This window comes from Globicephala melas, chromosome X (assembly GCF_963455315.2).
Source record: "Globicephala melas chromosome X, mGloMel1.2, whole genome shotgun sequence".
NCBI lineage: Eukaryota > Metazoa > Chordata > Mammalia > Artiodactyla > Delphinidae > Globicephala > Globicephala melas.
Genome location: NC_083335.1, coordinates 2435381 through 2455462, shown reverse-complemented (window position 1 = coordinate 2455462; position 20082 = coordinate 2435381). Strand labels below are relative to the sequence as shown.

General features: G+C 51.8%; 2 protein-coding genes across 2 annotated transcripts in view; both read left to right on the top strand.

Moving 5' to 3' along the window:
- ZNF185 (zinc finger protein 185 with LIM domain) overlaps window positions 1-20082 on the top strand; it is a 57860-nt gene that overhangs the window by 28731 nt on the left and 9047 nt on the right. The window contains exons 14-19 of the mRNA XM_060292309.2: window positions 2137-2226; window positions 6835-7032; window positions 8986-9096; window positions 10226-10306; window positions 12266-12337; window positions 13398-13500. Coding sequence (XP_060148292.1) covers window positions 2137-2226; window positions 6835-7032; window positions 8986-9096; window positions 10226-10306; window positions 12266-12337; window positions 13398-13500 — 655 coding nt within the window. The remainder of the gene's footprint in view (window positions 1-2136; window positions 2227-6834; window positions 7033-8985; window positions 9097-10225; window positions 10307-12265; window positions 12338-13397; window positions 13501-20082) is intronic.
- Window positions 18884-19427, top strand: LOC132594603 (protein LTO1 homolog). Its single transcript, XM_060293036.1, has 2 exons — window positions 18884-18933; window positions 19055-19427. Exons 1-2 carry the CDS (start codon window positions 18884-18886, stop codon window positions 19416-19418), a joined length of 414 nt encoding a protein of 137 aa, XP_060149019.1. The 3' UTR covers window positions 19419-19427.

Genomic DNA, 20082 nt, shown 5'->3' with positions numbered 1-20082 from the left:
ACCAAGGCACGCTGCCAGCCGGCACGCCTGCCCTACAGCAGTCTGGCCGAGGAGAGAATCTCCGCTTTCCCAACTGGCCCTCTCAGCTGCCCCTACTCGCCCAAGCCCACCGGGAGCCCCTTGCCCTGACTAACTTTACTAGTTTGCAACTGATGCCTGGACCCCCAAGGCCCTACTTCCAAATCGGTAGCACAAGCCAACACGGGAAGAGGATGACAGGCCCCAGCGTCTGCCCACTGAGCCTCAGCCAGTGCCGGGAAACGCCACGGGGCCGGGGCCTCGGTTCTCTGAGCTCCCGCTAGTGGGGAGGACTGTGGAAGAGCCCAACACCCGCGGCCTGCATCACGGTGCCGGCCAGCACGGTCCTGCAGGTTGACTCCATTCTCCGGTCCAACATGACTGGGCCAGAACATCCTTCTTGCCTCTACCCCCTCGCAAAAATGAAGTCTTTGCTTTCTGCATTGTTTCCTTAAAATGAAGCCAAAGCTCATATTAACTTGCAAAATTATCTTAATATCTTCTAGACTTTTATGACTTTTAACAGTCTTTTACATTGTCTCTTCTGTAGACAATGATTTTCAAGAGACTTGCTTTTATGGTCTTTGCAAAAAAAAGGTTGTTTGTCATGAAAAAAAATACCCACTCTCCTTTTCCATTCATTTTTATGAGTTTCCTTAATAATTGAACTCAGTGATTATGGTTGCAAGTGCAACTGGTGTAAGTGGGTGTGGAAACAAACACGAGGAACTCTTAGTACGCATGCTATTCAAGTGGAGGGTGCAGGCTCGCACAGGTAACTGCTCGGCATGCTGTGAGTCACAGAGAGACATGGAGCTCAGCCGATACCTGGGAAGGCTGCATAACACAGCACCCACCGAATCTGTGTCAAGTTGACGGGCACAGACGGACTGCAAAGGGTTGCTGCTTCTACAAATGGCCACAGGGCCCAGTGATAATCTTCTCAGCAAATGTGTGAGGCAGACACAGTTGTCACCCCATTTCACTGATGATCCAACTGAGGCCCAGAGAGGTCACTTGATGTGCCCAAGGTCACATAGCCAGAAGCTTAATAAAGCTGTGATTTGAATCAGAGGAATGTGCCCCCCCAGGGAGTGTGCACTTCACCACGAGGCCACGCTGTCCTGGTGTCAGTCAGCTGTAGGATGTGAGTGAGTACCGTACTCCAAGCAACCACTTGAGGAACTCCTTAGTGCCCAGCATGTGTTGGGAACAGAAGCCACCCTCTCGGGGGGTGTAGACATAAGGACGCAAAGTCCTGAACCAAGACCGGGCTTGGCCTCCTTCCACAGGCTGTGCTCACCTGCTGTCTTTACGCCTCTGCTGGATGATCAGGAGGTGCCCAGTGCCAACTCGCAGCCTCATAAGCCTGGACCAGCAGCCACCAGGTAAGGGTGGGGCAACTGCTCAATGACCAATCCCATTGCCAGACAGCCTTAGGCTTCATCCTCACGTCCAGCACCCCAGGGTCCCCCTTGAACCTCTCAGCTCCATGGCATCTTCACATCAGGTGATCACTGCAGGACAGAGAAGGCTGGGAGGCGAACCCACCCACCAGGGGCAGTGGAGGAGTGGGTACAGGTGATAAGTCAGGGGACCCAGACAAGTCAGCACCTACCCAGAGGGACGCAAGCTGAGGAGGCAGAGAAGAGGGCATTGAGAAGTGTAGCTTGGGAAGAGACCCTGCTAGGAGAAGTCGGTGGGAAGAATCCCACGGACAGCCAGCCGGCAGCAGAGGGCCCAGCCCCAGGGAGCATGTGGAGGTGGCTGGGGAGGTGCAAAGGTGCAATGGGAGGAGGTTGTGCATTCCCGGGCTGCAGGCTTCTGCCCTATTTCCTCTACCAATCCACCAGTGGGAAGTGGCCATTTTGCTGTGGGTGTGTGCAACATTTAGTAAGGAACGATCGTTCTAGATTCCCACAGAGCCCCGGGAGGTGTAGGTCATGCAAGGACACTGGAACCGCAAACTAGGAGGACACTTCCCCAGGAATTCCAAGCTGGTCACGGCCAGATGTAGGTCCTCCTTTCCTGTGAGAATGCAGCTGGGAAGGGGAAGACCTGGGCTCCAAGTCTCCTTTGGTCTGAGGCTTCAGAAGGTCTGTGTGCTTCCTCCTTCAGCTCTGGTGCCACTTCTCCCTCTGCTGTCCTGGCTGGCAGGAAGAGCAACAGCCCGGCACACCTGGAGGACATGGAGACGGACCCAAAGGGGTAAGGCATCAGCTAACAGTGCTGAGCTCGTGCGGTGGAGAGGGGCGGCTCAAGTGTACATTAGCCTTTGGCTGGGAAGGTGAGGCCAGTGAGGCCCAAGGAACGTGGCGAGGGCTGAAGCCCCAGCTGGAAACCTCTGGCCTCTGCCAGGAAGTCCTCCATAGTCAGGAAGTCCACCACTCTGTCAGTCAGCAGCTACTTGGAAGGCACCTGCTCTGTGCTGGAGACGAGTACACAGACAAATCGGACAGGGCTAATGGGCGCAAAACCTGGTCCAGACTGGAACAGGGGAAGGGGGCCCCAGGACGGCCTCATGGGAGAGGTGACTTTTGAGCTGAATCTCGAAAGGTGAATAGGAGTTCTCCAAGCAAAGGGTACGGGATGTACAAAGGACTCCAAATAACCTGCTGTTTACTGGGCACTGTAAGTAGCTAAGCGTGGAACATGAGGTTTCTCAAGGTAGGCGGGGGCTATGCCAAAGCATAAAGTAGCCTACCCGGTGAGGGGGACCATAGATGGAACCGTGCCCTGGTAAAAGCCATGAGAGGGAGATTGGATCTTCTTTCAAGTTTTAAGCCAGAGAGGAACACAGTCTGATTTAGGTGTTTAAGAAGTGAGTGAATGTTTGCAATTTCACACCACATTACAGCTACGTTTTTACATTTGTCACCCCTACATAAACCGTGATGCTGGGGGTGGGGTGGGTAATGGATCTCTAAGGTATGAGGCCCTATTATGTGACTTTTTTGTTTCAAATTGCCCTGACAATTAACAGAGTGAAAACAAAAACTGACACCTATAGTGCACTCTGCCAGGTGCTTTGCTCTTGCCAGCAACCCTGTGAAATTGATAAGATGGGGAAACTGAGGCATAGAAATGTTAACTGACTTGTCAAGGGATTCCAAATGGCAGAGCTGAGTCGCAACTGAAGAGGTTCTAAGAAAAACCCCAGGAAAAACTTTGAAAAGCTAGTTTATGAACTCTGTTCTTTGGAGCCTATTCTCAAGACCCAGAACCAGTAACTGTCAGATGGTTAATGTGTACAGCATGCCATCTGCACAATCGCGTGTAACATTCCCCAAACCTGGGGAAGGATCTGGCTTCTTATTACGCAGTTTGACAGTGGAGGAAACGGTGGGCTCCTATGAAGAGCAAAGCTAGGAATAGAGCTCAGATCTGGCTAACTGTAGAGCCCAGGCTTAGAACTAATTTTCTCTGATTAAAAGTTCACAAAATCAAAACAAACTTTCTTGATCAGTGTTTCACAACTCTGGCTGCACTTGATAATCACCTGAGAAGTGGTTTTTTTTTTTTTTAAGTATCCTGTGACCCACACGGAGAGATTTAGATTCAATTGTTCTAGGGTAGTGGTTCTGAAACAGGGGCATCTCCCCCACCTCCAACCCCCCAGGAGTCACTTGGCAATGTCTGAAGACACTGTTGATTGCCACAACTGGGAAGAGGGTACTACTGGCAAATAGTGGGTGGAGACCAGGGATGCTGCCCAGCGTCCTACAGTGCAGAGGACAGCTCCCACCACAGTTATCGAGTCCAAAATGTCAATAATGGTGAGGCTGACAAACTCTGTCCTAGAGCTGTCACGATGTCATGGGAGGCCAGGAGATTCTGAAATGGGAAGAAAAAAAGGTGGACAGAGTCCCCACCTGCTCTGCATGGAACTGCGCAGGCGGCACAGAACGTGTGCGCTTGCGCACGAGCGCCTGCACGAACTTGTACGCCTGAGCACGCGCGCCGGCACGCACGTGTGCGCCTGCGCACGCGCGCCAGCACGCAATGTGAGCGCCTGCGCACGAGCGCCGGCACGCACCGCACGCGCGCCAGCACGCAATGTGATTGTCCACGCGCGCCGGCACACACTGTACGCCTGTGCACGCGCACCGGCACAGAAGTGTGCGCCTGCGCACGCGCGCCGTCACAGAACGTGTGCGTCTGTGCGTGCGTCCTCGACTCGCGCATGCCTGCACGCTTTTGGGTCTAGACCAGCGTGAGATCGTCCTGTGTGCGCCTGCGCGTGCGTGCTCCGGGAGGGTGCGCGTTTGCGTTCAGCGAGTGTGCGCCTGCGCTCGCCGCCATTTCCTGCAGCCGCGAGCTTGGTCCGGTGTGCGTCGGGAAACGGGACCGTCAACACAGCGAAATGGCTACCATGGGCGTGAGCGGCCTCGGCGGCGCTTCTCCCGCGGTCGTGCGCGCGCTTGCCGCTAGATGGCGCGCGAGGATCACAATTGGGCCGGGCCGCCCGTCTCGGGCACCCTGGGCTCTCCCTGCCCTTCCCCCGATGGCCTGGAGGACGTGGGTGGTTCCACCGGCCCTGGGGCTGAAGCAGTCCCCCCCCCCCGCCCGACCACGTGTGCACCCTCGCCGCAGTGCCGGCAGAGGCGGGAGAGAGGAAGGGAGCTGGGTGCCCGGAAGGAGCCAAGGGGGCTGTTTGGCGGGGTGCCCTGGTGTCGGTGGTCTCTGGGCGCTGGCCTTCAGAGCTGGCCGGGGCCAGGAGCTGTGGACACGCGGGGAGGGCGGCTCGACCCTCCAACCACGAGGGACCTCGGGCGGAGATGCTGCTCTGGGCGCTGGGGCTCCGTGGGGAAGGGGCTTGTTCCTAAGAGGTGGGGGAAGGAGGGGAATGGGGTGGGCAGGGACCTCCTGCAGAGCAGTGGAGCTGTCCCAAAGTTGAGGAAGTCTACCCTAGTCTAACTTGGTTTGCTTCATCACGGTACAGGTACAGGAAGAGGTGGTATAGTATAGTGAGCACGGACTCCTGTGCCTGGGCTCAAACCTAAGCTCTGTCAGTTACTTGCTATGTGGTTTTGGGTGTCGTGCTCATCTATGTGCTTCAGTTTCCTTACTTGTAGAATAGTGGCCGTAATGGATCCTACCACGCAGGGTTGTTGTGAGGGTTAAATGCGTTTGCATGTAGGACATTTCCTGGCACAAAGTACTATATAAACGTTGGATTCTCCTTTTATAAGAAGTTACAACCAAATAAAGCAGTCCCAGAGGACTGTCTCTTTCCGCCAGAACTATTTAAGGACACTCAGAAAGCTGGCCTCTGGTCCCCTTTACCAGCCGTATTGGCCTGACTTCATTTAATAAGATAGATTAGCTCACCTTCTTCCCACTAAATTTGTGTTATTAGACTTTACATCTAAAGCATCTGCTGTTTTCCTCTGTGTTGCAAGTCTGGGATTTTCAGGTTTCTATTCTCTCTGCATCAGGAACAGGTGAACTTTAACCACATTTGTTTACCGCGGACAACTGTCAACCATTGGAGGAGTGTGATGGAGGTAGCACAAGAGTCGAAGGGGCTGTGTTCTTCCATGTAGAGAGTGTGATTGTGTCCAGAATTGTCAGTGGCTGTGTTAGGTTTCTGGATCTTTGGTCTGGTCACAGCCACAAGTATTACCTTCCCTATCTCTAATTGACTTCCAGGCAATTCATTAGGGGCCTGGAAGACCTCTGGGTTGCTACACTGCTCAGCAAGACTTCCTGTGACTGTTCTACTAAGATTTCCTTGTTATGGGTTAGGTGGGTTATACCGCCTAGAATTGTAGTGAGTCTGCTCTGAGGCCTAGGGTGAAGGAGCCTTATTCATCCACTTGTCCAATGTGTCGCAGTGGACATCCAAATTGCTCTTTGCTGAGAATCTTGGCTTTATTCACAGACTTGGTGAGGATAACTTCTGTTATCGTAATTCTGTAGGGGATATGGGTTGATACAGGACTCCGATTAAGTCCATGGTAAAGCTAGCTCAGGGCTTCCAGAATTGGGAAGCAAACTCTTAAGGCCTTCTTGGTTTGCCTTTAGCTCCAGCCTGTATGTCCCAGGCAGGGTGGGGTGGGTGTGTCCGGGCACTCTGGGGTAAGGGGCTGGCACTATCTGAGGAGAGCGTACCCTCCGAAAGGTGTGAGCTCCACTCCCCTTGTTATTCCAGCTTGAAGGCAGCGAGCCTGCCTGCCTACTAGGGGATTCACTTCCATGAATAGAGCCCCGGGGCTGGAGGTGGCTGGTGGTGTGATCTTGTCCTAAGATGCTGTTAGGAGGGTTGAGTTCGGGCTGGGCCAGGATCGAGGTGATGGTGAACTAGATCCTCATCATGTTCTCGATAATCTCACTGAGTCTTGGCCCCGGCCAGTGGGCATATGACATCTTGGGTGTTTGAGGCCACCAGGCAGCAGCGCCGTCCCACGGGACGTGGAGAAGGCGGCAGCACTGAGAACAAGGCCCTCCAAAGCACCTCAGGGTGGGGATGGTGATGGCAGGGATGTGCAGGGGTAGCTGTGATGTGAGGCCAGGAAGGAAGAGCTCCCAAAGAGCCTGATGCCAAGGACAGCAGGGAAGGCGCTCCCCGCTTGCTGGACTGAGGGGGTGACAAATGCATCTGGGCTCAGGCTTCGTGTCATACACGTGGGGACAGCCGTTGTTGGTGGGAGGGGAGCAGCGGCGCTGGGGTCCCCCTGAGGAAGACACGAGCTCTCCCCGAGGTGGGGCCATGCCGGGCTCCTGTCTGCCCCACCTCCTGGGAGAGGAGCCTGCTATGGCCACGGGAGGGGATATCGGTGTGTAGTCGGTAACCAAGGGCTTATTCTCCCTCAGTACCTCGGCTGATTTTGAGGAGGAGAATGTGGTCACCCAGGTGGGAGACGCCTGGCAGGGGAGGCCTGGAGCCCAGCAAGATGACCGGGGAGACCCAGCTGCACCCACCCATAAGCCGGCAGATCCCAGCAGCCCCGAGCAGCAGAGCAGCCCCAGGAATCCTGACCAGCACCTGGAAGTGGACAACCAGGCCAGCAGGTAAGGGCCACTCTGTGCTGGACTCCTAGCTGCCTGAACCTGACTTTTGTCAGGGCCCGTAGGCCAGAGCAAACCCTAACACGCTAGGCATGCCAGCTACCTTCTGCAGGTGTGATGGGCTAGGAGCCCATGGGAGGCTGACAGCACCAAATCTGTTACACCAAACCTGCCAGAGAGAAGGCGCCCAGAGAACCCTGCTATCTGGTAGCCACAAGGAGCGTGAAGACCTGGCTTGGCAGAAGGATACGGGGTGCTTTGCCGTTCGTGGGGCTGGAGGATTTCTAAGCTGTGCCTTGTATGGTACCATTTCAGTGTTCTCTTAGCTCTACGGAGATCTTTGCCCAAAGTGGTCATGAGTTTGGGAATAACCCAGAGACGATATACAAGTACTTCGTATGAACCAGTTGTAGGTAGCGGCCATACACACACTGAACACGATGGCCAGGCCCCCAAGCACGCCCTCAGGAAGCAGACAAATACCACAGCAGTAACACCACGGAAGGAACCATTAGTATTTGCTGCGAGCTGAGAACGTGCAGGCCTCCTTCTCATGCCTTATGTGTCCTCACTCATTTAGTTCTCACACCAACCCTATGAGAGAGGTGCTGTTATTATATCTGTTCTATGGTTGGGAGGCTGAGGCGGAGGGACGTTGAATAGCTGGCCAGTAGTCACCCAGCCAGGCAGTGGCCTAACAGGGATTAGAACCCCGGCAGTCAGCCTAGAGCCTGTATTGCTAATCACTGTGCTATATCCGCTGCCTCTCCATTTTTTTTTCTTTTTATTTTATTTTTTTGCGGTACGCGGGCCTCTCACTGTTGTGGCCTCTCCCGTTGCGGAGCACAGGCTCCGGACGCGCAGGCTCAGCGGCCATGGCTCACGGGCCCAGCCGCTCCGCGGCATGTGGGATCCTCCCGGACCGGGGCACGAACCCGCGCCCCCTGCATCGGCAGGCGGCCTCTCAACCACTGCGCCACCAGGGAAGCCCATCCGCTGCCCCTCCAGTTTTGATAAGCCGGCTTCTCCTTGTGCTTCAGGCCTCCTTGCCCCCTCAGCTCTTCTGTCCCCTCGACTATCATGCTGTGTATGCGTCAGAGGATTCCAGACACTTGCTATAGCTGTTCAGTCAGAAGTGGATGCTGTTTCCTTCCCCTTGTACTCAGTCGTCTTCTGACTGTCTGGTCCTGTACTTTATCCCCCGTCTGTCTCTCCACGTTCCCATTGGGCCTCCCCTCCCAGCCCGTCCACCTCCTTCAGTCTGCATGGTGCATTCCTGTGTCCTAGAGTGACATAGGACTAGGCACAGGGTGACTGGGCACATTGAGGCAGGGTACCTCACCCAGCCTGGGGTGACAGGGCAGGCACTCTGGGAGTGGCTTCCCCGAGGACAAAGTAGTGTCACGTGCAAAGGTCCGCGCGACGTGGTCTGGGAAGATGAGGCTGGGAAGCTGGGCAGGTGCTGTCATGATTGTTCTCTACCCTCCCTCAGCCTTGTGCTCTCCAGAAACTTCACTGGAGGTTGGGGGCAGGGAGCTCATTCCAGGAAGGGGCTGCCCCACCCACTGAGGAGGTGAGCGGGGCTGTGTCTGTCAAGCCCTTGCTAGCCCCATAGCTCTGCTGTAACCAAGTGAGTCATGGGCCAAGGCCCTTGGCTGCAGGGATAGTTCTGGGCACACACTGGAAGGCTGGGGTTTTGCCACCAACTTACAATGTAACCTGGGTCACATAGCCTGGGTTTTCTCATCTATAAAATGAGTACTTCTACCCATTGATCTCAGGAGCCTCAAGGAACAAACAGCTGAGTGATTTTCAAGGGTTGTTTAAAAAGCGTCAGTGTTCTTTTAAACTCTTTGAAGTGGCAGTCTCGGCATTAGCCCCTGATAACCCTGCTGGACCCTGGAAGGCACCAGCTCTCAGTGTCGACACCCTTGCTGCTCCCTCCACTTCTTTCAGGGCGAGGAACCCCTCAAGCTGTATGGTCACTGTTACTGTCACTGCCACCTCTGAGCAGCCTCAGGTTTACGTGCCAGGCTCCCCAAGTGAATTGGAGTCTAACTCAACCAGGTAAGAAGGGACAATCTGGGAGATGTTCTGTGGGCTATTTCCTCCCTGGAGCTAAAGGACTCGGCTTTTGTCCCACGTTACTTCCCTGATATTAGCTCTAGTACCTACTCCGATTCTCAGCAGCCCATTGGTCGAGGGGCCACAGAGCGTAGCCCAAGTTCCCCTAATATAAACTCCTGTGTGTGGGCCTGAACAGTCTCCCAATGAGAAGCTGAGGTAGCACTTCCTAGGGCTCTGCCATCCTTTGGACCTTGCTAATGTTTCTTGGGGAACATGCTTGTGAAGTCCAAAGAAATCCCTTTGAGGTCAGGGCCTATGTCTGTCTCTCTCACGTTATCTGTTGTGAGAAGAGGCGCATAACCACTGCCTCACCTGAGCTTCTGTCCTCACCTGCCATCTTAGAGTGCAGGAAGGGAGCCATTACAAGGAGGCTGAGTGAACTGTGTGTGTGTGTGTGTGTGTGTGTGTGTGTGTGTGTGTGTGTGTGTAGGAGAGATCAGAGGAGCGCCTACTGCCATCAAGCCAGCAGGCTGGAGTGCAGAGCATGAAAATGGGGCCAAATTTGGTGTCATGGTGAGGCCATCGAGAGGTAGACCTTGTTCCCAAAGTTGCCAAGGGCTTGTCCAGGGTGAGGCAACTTCCTGAGCTCACCCTGGAGCTCCAAGAGTGGGAAGGGAGAGGTTGGACTGCTGCTGGAGATTTGACAGTGTAAGATGAGGCTTAGAGGTGATCTCGGTCCCAGGCAGAAGGGAAACAAAATGAGGTCAGAGAGGAGAATGGAAAGTCCACTGGACTGAGGTCTCAGGAGGGTAGCGTCCCACCACTGGCTGCGGGGAGCGTCTTTCTAGCGCTCTCACATCCACACACAGCAGGCTGTAGTCATGGGCTTTGAGTTCAGCCCGAGTCCACAGTGGGCTCAGCAGCCTAGCAGCTCCTGTTCCCTGCTTCTGCTGCCCGCCGGGGGCTACAGCACCAGCGCCTCTGCGCCCAGGCATTCCCATGAGCTCCTGCACTTCCTTCAAACAAAATGGGGGTCCTTCCTGTCCTGGACCCCTGCTTTGGGTCAGGCCCAGTCCCCTGGAATCTTCCAGTATACCTCTTTCAGTTCTGCTGTGGTTTTTTTCTACAGCAAAGGGATTCTCTTTATGAAGGAGTACGTGAATGCTGGTGAGGTATCTTCCGGGAAGCCACTGTCTTCATTCTACAGCAGGTGAGAAGTCCCAGATCTTTCCATGTCACGGCCTTCTCCTGCCAGGCCCTGTGCTGTCCTCATTCCTGCATCCCCAGTACCTCATTAAGTACTTCACCCAGAGTACCTTCTGTGTAATCATTTATTGAATAGGTAGATGATTTAATTGCTCACGGACAAGATTTATGCGTTTCCAGACGTTCTGCCTGACTCGGTGCCTTTGCACTCCCCTTTTGTCATTAACTCATCCTACACTCCACCTCCAGCAGCAGCCGTTTCTGCCTGTATTTGTTTCTCGGTAGACTACAGGCTTTCTTTTGTGAAATCCTGAGAGCATCACTCATGACAGAGCTGGTGAGGCCCCTAAGAACCATCTAGTTAATTCCATGCTGTTCCAGAACTCAGGGCTCCTCTCTTCAGCTCGCACGCTCCTTCCAGCATGCCAGGTTGCCTCATCTGAACACACATGGCTTGCTTCCGGATGCCACCTCAGCTGAAAACTAACCCACACTGAGACAGTGTATTCCTGGGATTTTTTTTTTATGACACGTCCATCACCCCACTGCTAGGGCGAGGATTTTAGTAACAGAGAGGTGCATCCTGGCCTTATTTCAGGATTGGGCCTCTGGGGACTCCAGACCAGCTTTCACTGCTGCTGCGGAATGATGATCATGGGCGTAGGGTCAAATTCAAGTGTCTGTTCAGCCCCCATTTGTTGGGTCATTTTGGAGAAGACACTCAACCTTTATGAGCCTCAGCTTCTTCACTTGTAACTCCTTAGAGTGATTTTTCCTAGTAGCTTTATTGAGATATAATTAATATATCATAAAATTCACTCTTTAAAGTGTACAGTCCAGTGGTTTTTGGTATATTTACAATGTTGTGCAATCATCACCACCATCCAATTCCAGGACGTTTTTATCACACAAAAAGGGAACCCCAGACCCATTAGCAGCGCCCCCAGCACCACAAGCCACAGCCCCTGGCCACCACTATTTTCTGTCTCTGTAGCTTTTTTCAGGGAGGTGGTTTTTTGTTTTTGTTTGTTTGTTTGGGGGTTTTTTTTTGACATGCCACGCAGCATGTGGGATCTTATTAGTTCCCTAGCCAAGGATCGAACCTGTGCCCCCTGCAGTGGAAGCTCGGAGTCTTAACCACTGGACCGCCAGGGAAGTCCCCTTGCTGTGGCGCCATCTAGCGTTTGCCCCTATGAACTCTGTCCATCTCCTGGTTTTTCTTCTTCCAGTCCCACCAGTATTTTGTTTAATGGGGCACTTAGAGTTGTGTAGTCCAGCGTGTTTTTGCCTTTTGCTTTACCTTCCAGGAGGCTTAGAGGTAAGCTTAAATCTCAAAAGAAATCAGAAGCTGGGCTGAAATTCTGGCTCACCCCTTACTCCAAGCATGACCTTAGGCAGGTCACTTAACCTCAGAAGGTCATCACACAGCTCCTGTTAGCATGACAGCTTCACTAAGCCATATCCCAGAGCTTGTAGCTAGTTGCCCTTCCCTGGAAATAGTTTTTTTGATCATTATTTTTTATTATAAAAAGTCATATTATTGAAAAATGAAGATGCGAAAAGGAAAAAAACAAATTAAAAATCACCCCTAATTCCACTGTGTAACCCAGCACAGTATTATGTTGGAATGTTTCCTTGTTTTTTTTGTTCCCATTCTTAGTTGATTCCTGCAGTGAGTGGGCCCCTGGCGATTGTCACATTATAACCGAGGGCCGTATGTGGGGAGAAAAGCCATGGTCCTTTCCCACTGGTCCGTGAAACTGACAGTTCTCCAGAACCCTAGCCACCCCCTTCTCATCTCCTCACCACAGCAGGTCTTCTTTGCCCCCAGAGAATTATGCCTCGTTGGCACCAAGTTCATTTGGCATAACAGATGATGGCTGGTCATGCAGAGTCATGTGTTAATCAGAAAAGCATTCTCCACTCATGACTGCTCTCCTCTCTCCCATCACACTCCCTGCAGCGTCAGCAGCATTGAGGACTCACACAACATGGAGAAGACACTCCCACATGACAGTACTCCATACTCTGAGAGGTAAGTCTGCTGTGTTACCAGGGAGCTCACAGGTCTCCAGAAGGAGAAGCAGGTGAGGGAGATTTACACGCTGAAAGTCCATTTGCTTTTGTCTGCCGCTTTGCTACTTCTGGTCCATTTCCAGATGGGATGTGTCACACCACAGCATAGGGCACTGCTTCCCTCATCAGGCTGTCACACTTGTGGCAATGAAAGCCTTTGAATCCAGCTAAGACCAAAGGGCAAAAACAGTGAGTTAGTGGCAGAGCTAGGGCTAAACCCCAGGGCCCTGAGTACTCCCAGGTAAGGGGTGTTTCCACTCTGCCATCTGACTAACTGTGGGCTGGGACTGGTGGTCGCAAAATAGGAGGGAGGAACAGGGCTGTGACGAGGGCAACACTGTCAAGAGCCCGAGCCCTGGACCAGCAGCAAGGCAGGCAGGGACTTTTGACAGGTTCTGTCTGAGGAGGAAAACCAGGGGGTGACTTGAGGAACAAAGGCAGGGATCCTGGAACTGGGGAGATACTCAATCTACAAGTCGGTGTCTAGGACTTCAGTATGAGGTCCCAGCAGGCTCTACAGCCACACTGATTTTGTGATAGTCCTTGGACCCATGCTGCCTCTGTGGTACTCCAGGTAGGACTCAGTGCTCCCAGGCATGAAGAGAAGGGCCATCAAGACAAGGGGCCAGGTGGAGCATACAGAGACGTGTCTCCTGTAGGAGAAGACGTATGTCTTCCTATTCTAGGTGGGAACAGCCCCCCAAGCAGATATGCTAGGCAGAGGGACAGAGGCAAGCAAGCTGCCTGGAATAAGCATCAGATCGTGGTGTCCAAACGTACGATAGAGAGTAGCGTGAAGACACAGGACTGGTTTCTGGAAACAGTGTGACGGTCTACAGTGGGCTGCGGTCCAGTCTGGCCCAAGGCTATGTGGCCAGTTCACAGCACAGGAAAAGATGGCAGGCTGGGAATCCTGGCAGCAGCCTAAGCCTGGCTACGTCAGACCACAGGACCTGGCTGCGTCACAGCAATAGTCTGCGTACCAGCCTGACCGCGGATTCTTGTTTTTCATTTCCCAGAACAAGTGGAGGGGTCTGTACTTACTGCAACCAGGAGATCGGAGACTGTCCAAAGATTACCTTGGAACATCTCGGCCTTTGCTGCCATGACTATTGCTTTAAGGTAAGGAAGACAGGTGGTGTTGCTGAGAACGTCATCCAGAGCTGGGGAGCCTTTTTGGGTGCAGAGAGTGTGGAGAAGGCTTTATCTCTGTATGAATGTGCTCCATCTCAAAGGCTGTGCAGAACTGGGAGCTGAATGGGCTCCCAAGTCAAAAGGAGTACTATGTGCTTAATACTTTGAGGGAAACAAAAGCATTCTTCTGGGGAAAGACTATTCCCAGCAGACAGCCAACAAGTGCATAGGCCCTGGGGCAGCAGCATGGAATAGTTTAGCTCGCGTGGCTGGAATGACATGAGTGAGGGGTGAGTGGTAGGAGATAAAGTCTAAAGGATGGCTAAGAACTGGATCATGCAGGCCTTTCAGGACACAGAGAGACTTTGGGTTTTATTCTGAACGCAGTTGGAACCTACTGGATGGTTTGGGTCGTGGAGAGACAGGGTCTGACTCATGCTTTTCAAAGGATCCCTCTGACTGCTAGGTGAAGGAGCGAATGTAGAGGGGCAGGAATGGGAAAAGGGAGATCAGTTAGGAAACTGCTGCAGTAGATCAAGCTAGAGAAAGCAGTCACTTGATTAGGGAGTTGGCAGGGGACATGTCAAGGTGGTGCCTGGATCGGGGATACTGTTTGAAAATAGAGCTGGTAGGTTGTGGCTATGAGAAAATGAGAGGAGTCAAAGGAGATTGCAAAGTTTGGGGCCCAGGCCATTAGCTGAAAGGATGGTGGCACCTTTTACCGAGAAGGGAAGGACTAGAGGGGAGCAGGTTTGAGCAGAGGGAAGGCAGAGATGAGTGAAATTGAAGATGCCTCAGTGAGAGCTATGTGAGGAGCTCACATGGTCGTTTGGATATGTGAGTTTGTGTTCCAGGGTAAGGCTGGAGCTGGGAGTCCGCAGGGCATGCTTTTTCCCTGAGCCGTCCCTGACCTGATGAAATCACCTAAGGTGTGAGTGGGTGGAGAGGGGGGCTGACGCTGAGCCTTGTGGCTTTGTAGCATTTAGAGGTTGGGAAGAGGAGGGGGTCCACAGAGGAGGGTGAGAAGTAACACAGAGTGCAATGCCCCAAGTGACACAGTTTCTCCGAAGACTGCATTGGTCACCCTGTCAGTGGTTGCTGAGAGATCAAATGGGATGAAGCCTGAGAACTGACCTTGAATTTTGCAGCATGGTGGTCATCTGTGACCTCAGTTGGAGCAGTTTTGCTGGAGTGAGGGGGATAGAAGGTTGACTGGAGTGGGCTCATGTGGAAATGGACAGAGTGAGCCTGGAAGACTCTCCTGATGGGTTGGCTTTGTAAGGGAGCAGTGCAAGCAGACAGTGGGGCAGAGGTGCCAGGCATGGGTTGGTGCAGATGGGAGCGATACAGTAGTGAGCAGACACTGATGACACAGGAGAAAGAGATGTTGATGGTGATCATGATGTACGTCTGTAGGAGAGAAAGATGGGTACCAGTTGACACATGGCAGGAATAGGAAAGGCCAAATCTCTGCGCCACATGCAGAGAGGTTCCCAAGTTGGCTGGTGGAAGAATGAAGAACTTCAGTACTTGCTTCTGTTTTCTCAGTCGATTAGACTGAGTGAGGGTGGGCAAGGGGTGTTGGACACTCGAGGAGAAAGGGGAGTCTGTGAAATGTTGTCTCAGAGACAGGGAGGGTGGATGGGCTGTGCAGAGCCCGCTTGAAGGGAGGGCTCGTTCGTTCCTATGGAGACCGGTCAGCATGTACTGTGTTGTTCCCTAGCCAGACTCAGCCACAAGGGTGAAGCAGGGGCAGTTGCATTTACTGGGGCGGAGATTATGCCAGGTGAGTTGGCAGGGTTTGGTCTGTGTGCAACGGAACAGTAACAGTGAGGCGGTGAGCTGGTCCAGTAATGGAGGTTCCAGCGGTGGCAGAGGCCTGCCAAATAAGCTGGAGGACATGGAAGTCAAGCAGTGGCGTGTATGACTTGTTGGTTGTAACGAGATCTAGAGCAGCAGTTCTCACTCTGGAGTGTGCATCTCACACTTGACCAGCCCCTGAAGGGCTTGTTAAGACAGAGTGCTGGGCCCCAGCCCAGTATCTAACTCAGTACGTCTGGGTGGGACCTGAGAATTGGCCTCTCTAACAAGTTTCCAGGCAATGCTGAGGCTGCTTGTCCACATAGAGTCTGGCCAGAGCAGTGGCCGAGGTAGAGAGGGGCCCAGAACATTGGAGGAAGGGAACAAGAGGCCACGTGGTGGGAAGCTCTTCCATCTGCGTGGATCCAGAATTGACTCAGGAGTGCTGCAGGGAGAGACTGTGACATGTCATTTGGCAAAGAACATTCTGTTTCCCCGATTCCTGGACTTACATGAAAACTTATTAGAAACTATTATGAACAATTACATACCAATAAATTGGACACCCTAGAAGAGGTGGATAAATCCTTAGAAACATACAACCTACCAAGACAGAACCAAGAAGAAATTGGAAGCTTGAACAGACGAATAATAAATAAGAAGATTGACTCAGTAACCAAACACCTCTCAACAAAGAAGAACTCAAGGCTGGGTCTTCACAGGCAAGTCTACCAAACATTTAAAGAAAAATTAATACCAATCCTTTTTATACCCTTCCAGAAATGGAAGAAAGAACACTTCCAAACTCATTTTATGAAGTTAGCATTATCCTGACACCAAAGGCAGGCAAAAAATTAGAAATAGAGCTACCAGATGATCCAGCAATCCCACTTCTGTGTATATACACAAAGGAATTGAAATCAGGATCTCAAAGAGGTGTCTGTATTCTCTGTTCATTGCAGCATTGTTAACAATAGCCAAAACATGGAAGCAACCAGATTGTGCGTTCCCTGATGAATGGCTGAAGAAAATGTGGTATATAGGGACTTCCCTGGTGGCACAGTGGTTAAGAATCCGCCTGCCAATGCAGGGGACACGGGTTTGAGCCCTGGTCCGGGAAGGTCCCACATGCCACGGAACCACTAAGCCCGTGCACCACAACTACTGAGCCTGTGCCCTAGAGCCCCACGAGCCACAACTACTGAGCCCACGTGCCACAACTACTGAAGCCCGTGCACCTAGAGCCTGTGCTCCACGACAAGATAAGCCACCGCAGTGAGAAGCCCATGCACTGCAATGAAGAGCAGCCCCCACCTACACAACTAGAGAAAAGCCCGCGTGCAGCAACGAAGACCCGACACAGCCAAAAATACATTAAAAAAATAAAATGTGGTATATACACAAAATGGGATATTATTCAGCCTTTAAAGAAAGAAGGAAATCCTGCCATTTGCAACAACATGGATGAACACGTAGGACGTTGTGCTAAGTGAAGTAAGCCAGACACAGAAGGACAGATACTACCTAGTACCACTTATGTGAGGAATCTAAAACAGCCAAACCCATAGAAGAGAGTAGAAGGGTGGTTGCCAGGGGCTGGGGAGGGGGAAATGGGGAGGTGATGGTCAAAGAGTACAACGTGTCAGGTACCCAAGATAAGTAAGTTCTAGAGATCTAGAATATTTTGTCAATTTTTGGTTATATACTTTAATTACAGGGCACCCCGTTAAACAGAGAGCAAAATTACGGGAGTCTCAGACCTAAGCAACTCTGGGCACATTTGGTCTCACAGAGCCAAGTGTTGGGTTAAGGGTGCAGTTGGAGTGGGTTGGGGTCCCAGGAAGGCTTTGTGAGGGAGGTGGGTCCAGAGTCAGAGGTGAAGAGGTGTCCAAGGGTATTTTCCAGGTGGCTAAACAGGTCTCCATCGTGCGTACAGAGGGAATAGGGATGAAGAGGCAGGCAGGAGGCTGGCAGGCCTGGGAGGAGGAGGCACAGAACGGCAGGGATTTTAAACTTGCCTGATTGGAGCTCACACAGGGCTGGGGAACTTGGAGTTGTGGCAAAATAGGCCTGATATTCTTGGGGAATTCTTGGAATGTGGGCAGGGTGCCTGAGAGCCACCCCTGGGGTCCGTGAGCACAGAGGTGAAGAGGATATTATTTTCGTAAGATCACACAGCTGCTCAGAACCGAGGATGGAAATCCCGGTTCCGATACCAGAGCCAGTGTTGTCTCAGCTACACCCTGCAGCCTCCCAGGATATGCCATTCCATTGCTCAAGTTCATTTGTACAAACTAATCTGTCACTATCCTCAACTGTAGGTTTATCTTACCTTTGTTAGATTGACATAACATTTTAAAATACTAGTTTGTAGGGGACTTCCCTGCTGGTCCAGTGGGTAAGCCTCCGCGCTCCCAATGCAGGGGGCCCCGGTTCAATCCCTGGTCAGGGAACTAGATCCCTCATGCATGCCTTAGCTAAGAGTCCGCATGCCGCAACTAAGAGTCCGCATGCCGCAACTAAAGATCCTGCGTGCCGCAACTAAGACCTGGTGCAGCCGAAATAAATAAATAAATGAACATTAAAATAAATAAATACTAAAATAAATAAATAAAATGGAATACTAGTTTGTTTTGTTATATTTAGGAAGAAAGAGCAGACATTTATGGCCACAGCATCACAACAACCTTTTAGGGTCCCTGTTCTCCGCAGTGTGAGGAATGTTGCAAGCCCAGATTGTTGATTTTTTTCCTGTGTTCCCAGAGGTGACCCCCTAAATGGATCAGCACCATTAGCTGGCTAAGTTGAGGTTCAAGTCCTGGTCTACAGTAACTAGAATCACAGAGGGCTGATAAATTTACAGTGAAAAAATGGCCAGGAGGATAGCCTCATCTACCAGAGGGCAGACAGCAGAAGCAAGAAGAACTACAGTCCTGCAGCCTGTGGGACAGAAACCACATTCACGGAAAGACAGACAAGATGAAAAGGCTGAGGGCTATGTACCAGATGAAGGAACAAGATAAAACCCCAGAAAAGCAACTGAATGAAGTGGAGATAGGCAACCTTCCAGAAAAAGAATTCAGAATAATGATAGGGAAGATGATCCAGGACCTCGGAAAAAGAATGGAGGCAAAGATCAAGAAGATGCAAGAAATGTTTAACAAAGACCTAGAAGAATTAAAGGACAAACAAACAGAGATGAACATTACAGTAACGGAAATGAAAACTACACTAGAAGGAATCAATAGCAGAATAACTGAGGCAGAAGAATGGATAAGTGACCTGGAAGACAGAATGGTGGAATTCACTGCCACGGAAGAAAATAAAGAAAAAAGAATGAAAAGAAATGAAGACAGCCTAAGAGACCTCTGGGACAACATTAAACGCAACAACATTCGCATTATAGGGGTCCCAAAAGGACAAGAGAGAGAGAAAGGACCGGAGAAAATACTTGAAGAGATTATAGTCAAAAACTTCCCGGCGTCCGTGCCCGAGGCTCGTGGGTCTGCGGCCGCAGTGCGTGGCGCCGGAGCTTGAGGGGGTGGGGGTTGGGGGTGGGCTGGCTGCCACCATGGCCGGGAGTCAGGACGTGTTCGACGCCATCGTGATGGCGGATGAGAGGTTATGATGGTGCCAATTACACAGCTGGGCCTTCAAAGTTAGAGCCACAGTCACGGTACATTTTGTGATCATCTGATGACGTTTCTCCTTGCTAGTCTCCTGAGATGTGATGGAAAGCCCAGTTTCATGGGGAAGGTTATCAGGAAGGCTATGAAGAAGGAAGTATTTTGGGTATGATTGAAGGAAGACAGTATGGCATGTTACATGGAGCTAAAATCGGATCTGAGATCGGGTGCTACCAAGGTTTTGCTTTTGCGTGGAGATGTCTCCTAAACGGCTGGGCCACTGAGAAAGACAGCAAAGAGATGAAGGTCTTAGAATCGTTGATTGGAATGATTCAGAAATTCCCTTATGATGACCCTACTTATGATAAACTTCATGAAGACTTAGACAGAATTAGAGGGAAATTTAAGCAGCTTTGTTCATTACTAAACATCCAGCCCGACTTTAAAATTAGTGCAGAAGGTTCCAGACTTTCATCTTGAGGATGACAGACGCACAAAGATGAAACGTCAGGGAACAGATGTTCATATGTTAAGTGTTTAAAAATGTGATTAAGGGCAAAACAATGATGGGGGATTCATTGTTTTGCAGGGAGGGTTCCAGCTTGGCCGCTGAAAGGGCTTCCTTCCCCCGAGGTCTGCCGGGTGGCCTCGATGCCCCCCACGGGGCCCCTCCGCATAGGCCCGTCCTTTGTTGGGCCCTGTCTGCTCTGCAGCATGAACGTGGCCCTGGCAGAGTCCTCACCGGGCTGCTCTTCTCTGGTCCAGGGTCCAGGCCCCAGGCTCACGGGTTCTCGTCATCTGGCAGGCCTGGCTGGATCTAGACTTGGGTTGGCTCTGGATATGATAAACCTTGCCTTTACCCCCCCGGGCTTTGGTCAGCGCTCAGAGGGACGGTTTTTTAAAAAATGAGAGCCACAGGGTTGACACAAAGCAGGTTAATGGGAAGGAGTGATGGGTACTGGACATTTATTGACCCTTGAGATGTACCAGTGCTGTGACCTGCTTCTCATGTTTTATTTAGTCCCTTCAGGAGCCCATGAGGTAGGCGTTATTCCCATTTTATAGACAAGGAAACTGAGGCCCAAGAGACTGCCTGGTCCAAGGGCAGTGGGCGGCAGAACTGGGACTCCAGCCCTGTCTCCTG

Coding starts and splice junctions, on each gene's coding strand:
- LOC132594603 (XM_060293036.1), top strand. CDS start 18,884: ATGGCCGGGAGTCAGGACGTGTTCGACGCCATCGTGATGGCGGATGAG. Junction 18,934..19,054: donor ATCGTGATGGCGGATGAGAG/GTTATGATGGTG, acceptor ATGGAAAGCCCA/GTTTCATGGGGAAGGTTATC.